This window comes from Galeopterus variegatus, unplaced genomic scaffold (genome assembly GCF_000696425.1).
Source record: "Galeopterus variegatus unplaced genomic scaffold, G_variegatus-3.0.2 Scaffold1222, whole genome shotgun sequence".
NCBI classification, from domain to species: Eukaryota; Metazoa; Chordata; class Mammalia; order Dermoptera; family Cynocephalidae; genus Galeopterus; species Galeopterus variegatus.
Window position 1 is genome coordinate 138,822 of NW_007727333.1, and position 9,410 is coordinate 148,231.

At 48.2% G+C, this 9,410-nt stretch overlaps 1 protein-coding gene across 1 annotated transcript; it reads left to right on the forward strand.

The window, feature by feature from the left end:
• The first annotated feature begins 39 nt into the window (after positions 1-39).
• On the forward strand, positions 40-3,846 carry SYNE4 (spectrin repeat containing, nuclear envelope family member 4). The gene is made up of 8 exons (XM_008575663.1): positions 40-193; positions 385-535; positions 1,054-1,197; positions 1,392-1,586; positions 1,661-1,909; positions 2,690-2,767; positions 3,475-3,527; positions 3,619-3,846. Exons 1-8 carry the CDS (start codon positions 66-68, stop codon positions 3,800-3,802), a joined length of 1,182 nt encoding a protein of 393 aa, XP_008573885.1. The 5' UTR covers positions 40-65; the 3' UTR covers positions 3,803-3,846.
• The last annotated feature ends 5,564 nt before the right edge of the window (positions 3,847-9,410 follow it).

Consider the following 9,410-nt stretch of genomic DNA (forward strand, 5'->3'; position numbering starts at 1 on the left):
CTGGCTAGGGAAAAAGCTTTTACTGGGTGTCCTGACCTGACTCTCTGTCCCCAGGCCCTCCAGCTATGGCCTTGTCCCCCCCTCTGAGTCTTAGACTCCCCTCAGAGCCCCTCAACCATCCCCCTGGAACTCCTAGGGAGCCAGACATTGCTGGATGCACCATCTGCCTTGCATCTGGAGAGGAGAGAATCAGGTGGGGGCTGGGGCTTTTGAAATGTGGTCCCAAGAGGGTGGGGGCAGTAGCAGGGGCCATTTGAGGATAGGAAGAGCTGTAGTTATGATGACCTGGGGACATGGGAGACAGCTGGGGGTGGGGTTAGGGTGGGGTGGAAAATGGGGCACTGAGGTTCACCCAGGAGCTTGTCAATGTTCCCTACATCCTAGGCCGGAGCAGGCCCAGAAACTGGGACAGGACTCCTTCGACCCTCCTGAGCATTTCCAGGGTGTCCTGAGGGGCACTGAACCCACTGTCAGTCCCCCAAGATTGTCAACACCCTCTTCCCAGGAGGACCAACCTGGGGACAAACACTGTGAGGTGAGCTGAAGTGACCCAGACTCCTGTGCCAGCCCCTACCTCCTTTCTGTCCCCCAGAATCTGGCCTCCACACTGGGAATGAGGTGATGATTCTGGAAAGGGGCCGAGCATCGGTGAGGGGAGGGACACTCTGGAAAATATTTCTTTACTGATCAGTATAGAAGTATTTCAATATTTCACCAACTGGGAGAGAAGTTTTTCATCATTGGTCCTGGTGCTGTCCCATTCCTCTTGGGGGGCTGCCCAGCTCTATTAGCCCCTCTCTGTCCAGACCCCCAGGCCCCACATATTCAAATTTTCAGGAGGCTTGAGAACCTGGAGACCTTGAATTTAGATGTCCCCAGGCTTGGCTCCAGTGGGAAGATCCCCAGGTGGGAGCATCCCAGGTGCAAACCCAGAGATGGACTCTGCTGTAGAGAAGCATCCAGAAGGCAGGAGCCTACAGAAGAGGGTGGCAATGGCGGGGGGAGGTAATGTCTTGATTGGCCCATTGGCCCTGATTCACCCCCTGTTCCCAGCACTGCATCGCTGGCCTGGAGGTCTTGGAGGCTGAGCAGGACAGCCTGCACCTTTGCCTATTAGGGCTAGGCCTCTGGCTGCAGGACCTGGAGCGACAGCCAGCGCCCTGGGCATTAGCCAGGAGTAGGATGCTCCAACTACAGGTAGGCAGTGGGAAGCCAGGATATCAGAGGGTGGCCAGGGCCCCAGAAGTGGGGCCAGCTTTCTGGGGTGGGAAATGGGTTTATTACATGTTCCAGGTCTCTGGATAGAAAATGGAGGAGGGGATAACTGCAGGTTCTGGGTCTCTGGTGTCCTTGGTGTGTGAGGGGGGTGATGTCCAACCATGTGTACTCAGGCCCTACAGGCAGACCTACAAGGGGCAGCTGAGCACGTGGATGCACTGCTAGCATTCGGTGAAGGGCTGGCCCAGTGGAATGAGCCAAGGGCCTGGGCATTCCTGGAACAGCTCCTAAGGGCCCTTGGAGCCCACCAAGACACCATCTTCCAACGCCTCTGGCAGCTGCAGGCCCAGCTGGTCAGCTACAGCATGGTATGGCCCACCCTGGTGGTCCCTGGCCTAGGCCCGAGTCTCACAACTCCCATGACCTCTGTCCTCTGACCCAGGTGTTTGAGGAGGCCACCACGCTGGACCAGGATTTGGAGATCGAGGGGGACTCAGACAGGCCAGGATCTGGTGAGGTCTGGGGGCCCTGGGCACCCAGTAGCCTCCCCATTCCAGCAGAGTTGGAGTGGGACCCAGCAGGGGACGTTGGGGGCCTCCGGCCTTTGGGGCAGAAGACAGCCCAGACACCAGGGGCTCCCTGTGAACTGTGTGGCCACAGAGGCCCACAGGGCAGGGGAAAAGGCCTTGAGGTGAGAGCAGAACCCCTTGAGGGACCCCCTCCTCAGCACCAGGTACCCACGGGGCACCTTTGTGTGCCTTCTAGCAGGGTCCTTCCTTTTCAATGAGGTCTTGGTGGCTCATCTCTCCCTCTACGTCTCTTTTTATCTCTGTGTCTGCCTTTGTCTCACTGTTTCCCTCTCTCACATCTTTCTCTGTCTACATCCTCAACCCCATTTCCTCTCTCCCTGCCCCCCAGTCTTCACACCATCATGGCACTAGCCTCCTGGCTCTTCTGCAAACACGCCAAATTCACTCCCATCTCAAAGCTCCCTGATGTGTTCCCAGCTCACCTCTTCACTTTATTCCAGCCTCTCCTCAAATGTCACCTCTTCAGAGAAGCCTGCCCTGGCCCTAAAACATTAGCACTCCTTATCTTCTTATTTTATTTCCTAACAGCACTTACCTCAGCTTGACATCCTACATTTATTTATTAATTTATGGTCTCTCTCCTACCAGAATATAAGCTCCATGGAAGCCAGGGTTTTGCCTGTTTACATCCTCACTGTGGCCCAAGCTCCTAGAACAGTGCCTGGCATGTAAAAGACACTCATTAAATATTTGTTGAATGAATGAATAAGTAATATCTCTTCTCTTGGTTTCTTTGGCTGGGCACCTCTCCTGGTGTCTCTTGTGAGATCTCTCTATTTCCCCAGAATCTCATCTCTAAGACACCCGTATCCTTGCCCTTCCCCAACCATGTTTCTCTTTATTGCTGGTTTTCCAAGAACTATATTCCTCTCTCCCCACAGGACATGCTTGTGTTGGGCCTCAGACACCGGAAACGCTTAGCAGGTCACCGAAGACGGTCTCCACTTCAGAAGCCTCAGGTGAGCTGGTCCTCAGCCAAATGTACCATTTGGGAATCTTGATGGCAAGTGACAGAAACCCAACCCAAATTGAAAAGCACAAAAAGGGATACTACTTTTCTCATGTAACTGAAAAGTCCAGGCACTGCTGAATTCAGGACCTCAAATAGTATAAGGGCTCAGTCTCTCCCTCTCTTGGGCTCTACTTCCCCAAGGTGGCTCCTTCTCAGCAAAATGCTGCCCCAACCACTACACACACACTTCCCACTGTTTACCCACCCCAAGGAAAGGAGAGTGACCTACTGGCAGCAGCCAAAGTCCCAGGGCTGCCTTGCACCTGCCCGGCTTGGGTCATGGGCTGTACCCTGAACCAATGGGAGTGGCCAGGTCTGGGTTGGATGCCCACTGATGATGGAAGTGGGGGAGGTGGGGATCAGCCTCACATGAACCTGAAGGTCTAAGTGTGGGAGGCATGACCACTCCCCCTCCCCAGACTGAATCACTACTAACAGAAAAGGGGATTGGATTGGATGGAAGACAGGCACGAAACATACATCCACTACACTTGGAGATATTCCAAGTCCACGTGGGTCCTGGGGACAGTGGGGATGCCAGGAAAGGAGGAGAAATAAGACCAGCCCTGTAGGTATGTAGCAGTAAGGGAAAGTCCACACTAAGTGTCACTTCCATCCATTCTGCTGCTGGCTACTCTGTCCCCTTGGGACAAGAAGAGGCAAGCATCTTCCAGTCTCCAGGATGTGATGCTGGAAGTGGATCCTGGGTGAGATGCCAGGGAGATGGGTCTGGGGTGTGGGGGATAGGGCTCAAGGTGGTAGCCAACCATGTATTTAACACTGTTTTTCCCTTCTCAGGACCCCTGATCCTGCATCCAGGCAGCCCCTCACCTTCCTCCTTATCCTCCTCCTCCTTTTCCTTCTCCTGGTGGGTGCCATGTTGCTCCTGCCCATGTCAGGGGGCCCCTGCTGCTCTCACACCCAACTGGCCAGGACACCATACCTGGTATTCAGCTATGTCAATGGTCTCCCCCCAATCTGAGTACACAGGCCAGACATATGCAATAAATGGTCATTGTCAAAGGATGTGTGAAGACATTGGGTGCTTGAGTACCCAGAATCTAGGCTATGGCCCTGATATGTCTGGATAGACATCTTCACCCTGAGCACAGAACATAAAACTGAATCAGCCCATTTTGTGTTGGGTTTGGGTTCCTCCAGTCCCCAGTGCAAAGATTCAAGCACAAATAGTTTATTTGGGAGATGATACTAGGAAGAGCGGTAGGGGAGTGAGGAAGTAAGCCAGGGAAGGGAGAAAGCCAGTATCAGGTGAGTTAATGAGCTGGTTGTTGTTCTGGATACCTGGGGCGCCATCGAAAGTGTGTCAAACACAGTTCAAAGTTGTTCCACCCAAGACGCGAAGTTGTCGCATCTGTATACCAGCTTCCTTCTCTCATTGTTGAGGACTATTCCTGGAGATAGTAACTCCCTAACACTTCTGGCATATGAAGGTCCCTCCCTCAGGCGAAGAAGCACAGGTGCTTGCCAGAGGAAGCTAGGGATGTGTCTGGGAAGGGTGCAGGTGATGTGGGTGAACTGCCAACAGTATCTGCTGCAGCCCCTGACTTGCATCCACACAGGTGCTCTGTTCAAACATTCCACAAGGTGGGCTCTTGGGCAGGGCCATCATTGGCCCAGGAATATGAAACCTCCCTTCCCAGGGTCTTAACAACACCAGGCTGCATTGTCAGGGCTCAGTCCTGGAGTCGTCTCCCCAGAGCTTCAGGTTTCAGGACAGGAGGGGGAAGCCCTGTGCTGGGCTCCTGGATGTGCACAGATCCCCTCTCCAGTAATTCCCACAATCACCCAATGAGGGGGCTCCACTTAATAGAATGGGAAGCAGGCTCAAAGAGGGGAATTCACTGGCTGAGGCCACACAGGGAGCAAGTGACTGAATGAAGCCCAACCCCCACTGACGTTAAACAGAAATGGGAACTTATTTTTGTGGGTAACTGAGCTGTTTAGGACTCCAGGCACAGCTAGATCCAGGGACCCAAATGATGTCTCCATCTCTCAGTTCTTTCCAGTTTTGGTTTCATTCTTATCCTAGTGGTGGCCAGAGTGCCCCTCAAACCTCCAGGCACACATATGGCAGCCAATAGCAGTCACTTCCCAGGCTAGCTCCACTGGCCTGGGTCACATGCCCCATCCTCATTGGGGCTGCAGTCAACTCAGCCTGAAGGAGGACTGAAAGTGGGCAAGCGATGGGTCTCCAAAGAAGATCAAGTTGCTGTGTACTAGAAGCGGGGAAGAGATACTGAGGGGGTGGGGAAAGCAGCAGATTCTGGGAGAGACTCCAGGTTCAGAGAAAAGTCAGGATGCAAACCTGGTCTGTCCTGTTTCAAATGCCAGGCTAAGTCTGCCCCCAACCAAGGAGAAGGCATGGTCTCCCTGGGATCACCAGCAAATAGGGTGGGCAAGGTCTTGGCAATATTGACCCAACAGAACTGGTAATGGAGCAAATCTGTGTCATTTATTCATTCATTCACTTAAATATTGACTGTCTGCTATGAGCCAGGCCAGTCAAGGAGCAGGGATATGACATAGAACAAGATGGACTAGAATCCTCGTCTCTCTGAAGCTGACATTCCAGTGGGGGAGATCAAAAATAAATAAAATAAATAACAAAATACATAGTAGGTCAGATGGTGATAAGTGCTAAGGAGAAAAATAAAGTAGGCAAAGGGAAAGGGGGTACAGTTTAAATAGGGTGGTTGAAAAAGGCATCAGGGAGACAGCAAAGTCATTATGTTAGATATTATAGCAAATTGCAGTGAGGAAACAAGCCATGTGGACTCACATAACAGCACTGTCCAATAGAAATATAATGCAAGCCACAAATGTAATTTTAAATTTTCTAGTAGAAATGGCCGAAATTTTAATAATTTAATTTATATTCTATTTAACCAATATATCCAAAATATTATCACTTCAATATGCAGTCGATATAAAAATAATGAGATATTTTACAATCCTTTTTTCCTACTAATTCTTTGAAATCTGGTGTGTATTTCACACTTAAGCACATCTCAATTTGGATGCCAAATTTTTAACAGATAAAAATGAAATATAGTCCTACCAAAACAATACAGTTGTGAGGGCCAGTCCATGGCTCACTAGGGAGAGTGTGGTGCTGACAACACCAGGTCAAGGGTTAAGATTCCCTTACTGGTCATCTTTATATAGGGGGAAAAAAACCCCAAAAACAATACAGTTCTGTAACAGAAAAAAATTCACTACTTCAGTTTTTAAATTTAAATTACTTAAAATTTATGAAGTTAAAAATTCAGTTCCTCAGTTGCACTAACCACATTTCAAATGCTCAAGTCACAGGTAGTCCCAGCTATGGTACTGAACAATGCAGACCTTGAGAGAGAGCATGTGCAAAGGCCCTCAGGTAGGAACGCACCTGGCACATGGGAAGGCTAGTGTGGCTTGAAGCGTGAGTGGTGGAGGGGGAGAGTGGGTGAGAGAGGTGATGGGGCCAGATCAGGTGAGACCACAGTGAAGACTAGTCTGAGCAAGATGGGCACCACTGGGGTTTTTTCAGCTTTCATTCTGGTAATTTTTGAACTGGTACAAAAAGGGAAGGAACAGCATTACAAGTCCTTGTGACCTCATCATCAGCTCCAACCATTATCAAGTCAGGGCCAATCTGGTTTCATTCTCCCAGGCACCCACTACCTCTTCCCTAGATTACTTTGAAGCCAACTCTAGATGTCATATCCTTTTTAACCCATTCATGGAGCATCTCCAGAAGATCAGGACTCTGTTTTAAAATCTATTTACAATACTTTTATCACTGTAAAAAAATTCCAGGCATTTCGCCCATATCATTCATACCCAGGATGTTGCTATTCAAGGAAGGGTGCTGAATAGGAGTGATGGGAAATTGTCAGGTATACCGAGTTTCCCAGAGTTCCCAACGGCCCCGCAGAGCCACCTCATGCACTGGTCACTGGCTTAGGTCATTGGGAGAGTTGAGTTTGTGACCCAAGACAAGAACATATTCTAGTAACCTGTGATTCCTAATAGAGTGGAGATTAGCAGCTGCAAGGGACACCAGATGTTATTTTTTCAAAGGCAAAAAAAAAAAAAAGAAATTTTATTTAATTGCAAAATCCGAGAAGCAGCAGCTATGCTTAAGAGTTTAATAAAGTCTGACAAAATTGAAATTTTATTTAATTTTAATTAATTGCAAAATCCGAGAAGCAGCAGCTATGCTTAAGAGTTTAATAAAGTCTGACAAAATTTAGGCTTTCCTTTTATAAAAATGTGCCCTGTGTGTGAGGATCTCTGATTTCCAAAGATAAATAATAACTAGTGAGACAGTGATAGATCGTTGACTTTTTTGGTTTTTGATTTCTGTAACTTTTTGTTTTGTTCCAAATTACCAAAAAATTTTAGGATAGTACAAACTCCCATATACCCTTTACCCAGATTCACCAACTAACATTTTGCTCCATTTTCTTTACTATCCACACTCTCGTTAATATATTTATACATGTGCATATGTTTTGGAACCATTTGGCAGTAAGTTGCAGATGTGATGCCTCTTTACTCCTAAATATTTTCAGTGTGTATCTTAAGAACAAGGCATTCTCTTACACAATTATAGTAGTTATCAGAATTAGAAAACTTAACCACTTAATTCAATTCTATTTTTAACTCATAATCCATATTTCAAATTATTCCAATCCTCATTTTTTTTTTATAGGAACTTTCTTAGATCAGGAGATTCTTGTTTAATAGACAGGGTCAAGGGTCTGAGAAATGTTGACCCTTTACCTTAGGAGAGCAAAAACACAGCAGCAGACACACACAGAGTATCAGCAGAGTACTGGGCACTGTGCCCATCCTTTACGCATAAGCATATTTTGAGTCTAGTACTCAGGTGAGGTGGCTTAACTGGGAGGTAATCCCTGGAGGCAGGAATGAGGGAGTGGGGAAAGTGAGACAGGGCAGGGGGAAAGCCAATAAAGGTGTTCATGGAATGGTAACCACTGTGGGCAACTAGGGCCCAATCCTATGGGGGAGTTCTGAGAAACTCTGTAGGACACATGTTGCAATTGTCCCATCAGACAAGAGGCAGGCCTGGGCACTTGGCCAGTGATTGGTGTCCCCTACAGGCTGAAGGTAGTCCCTGAGGGCATTAACCCATGTCCCAAATTCCCAGAAAGCCCTCAAGCAGAGCAGAAGAGATACAGGGCTCAGGGCAGGAAGCTGGCAGCTGCCTGGCAACCTGCTTCTGCAGTTGCAGTTGAACTCAAGTGGGCAAAAGGGTCATGGTGGGCGTGAGGGAGACATCATCTGCTGACAGTACTTGTATTTAATTCACTATGTCATCATAACAGCCATATGAGCGAGGCACCATTACTATACCCATTTCATTGATAAGGACATTGAGGCACAAAGAGGTTAAATCACTTGCCCACGATTATGTAACTAGTAAGTTTTTGATCTGGGATTCAAACCCTGTCTTCCAGTTCTGGGGTTCATGCTCTTAATCACCACTCACCTGCATACCTCCTCCCTCAAATCAGTCATTCCCCTACTCAACCCTCTCTACCTGGCAAACCCCATCCATTTGTAACACCCAGGGGGAATGTCTCTTTCCTTCTTGACCCAGGATGCCCAGCCTCAGTGGGATCTTGTATGAATGCTGGTCAGAACTCACTCCATTCTAGTGGCGTTTGGAGTTTTGCCTTCAATAGTTACAATCTTTCCCCTGCATAGGTTGCTTAGCAACTGAGGACGGCAGAGGAACAGAATGCTATGCTTGTGTAAGATAAGGGGAATGGGCTGACCTGTAAACTCACTTGGGCGAGTGTAGTGCTGAGAACACCAAGGTCAAGGGTTTGGATCCCCTGACCAGCCAGCTGCCCAAAAAACCCACAAAAAACAAACAAAAAGATAAGAATAATCCAGCAACCCCAAGGATAAGCAACGGAAGGCTGTGAGGCACCTGGGAATCTTCTATTTCTGCAGTCTTTCTTCCTTTCGCACAGCTCCACTTTTGTCCCTAAGTGCCTTATAAGCATCAACTCCTCCCCCGGGGGTTGTGGAGAAAGGATCTGCACAGCACTCAATATTCCCCCAGATCCCTTTAACTCATCCATTAATAATAAGAATAATAAGAATAAGAATAGGATTCAGATCCCCATACTGTCCAGGGGCCAAAATAAATAAATAAATAAATAAATTATAAACTCCTTGTAAATCATATGTAGTGGCCTGCTTCATTCTTCAATCTCAGGGTACCTTCTTAGTGTGGTGGGTATTATACTATTAGCTCACATTCAGACAGATGTGGATCACTGCCTGTAGCCGGCTGGAAGCTCCCATCCTGGAACTTATTAGGGCTCACACTCATGGAGCCAGGAGTGAGGGAGAAATGGGAGATGCAGTTAGAGAAGTAATGGGAGCTGGATGGGTAGGACCCCATTACCCACTTTTAGGACTTCGTCTTTACTCTGAGATGGAGCCAGGGCAGGATTAACTGGATCACCCTGATGAAAAAACAAAACAAAACAAAACTGAGGCTGAGAGAGATGAACAAGGTGGCTAAAGTACCGTGGTGAGTACTAACC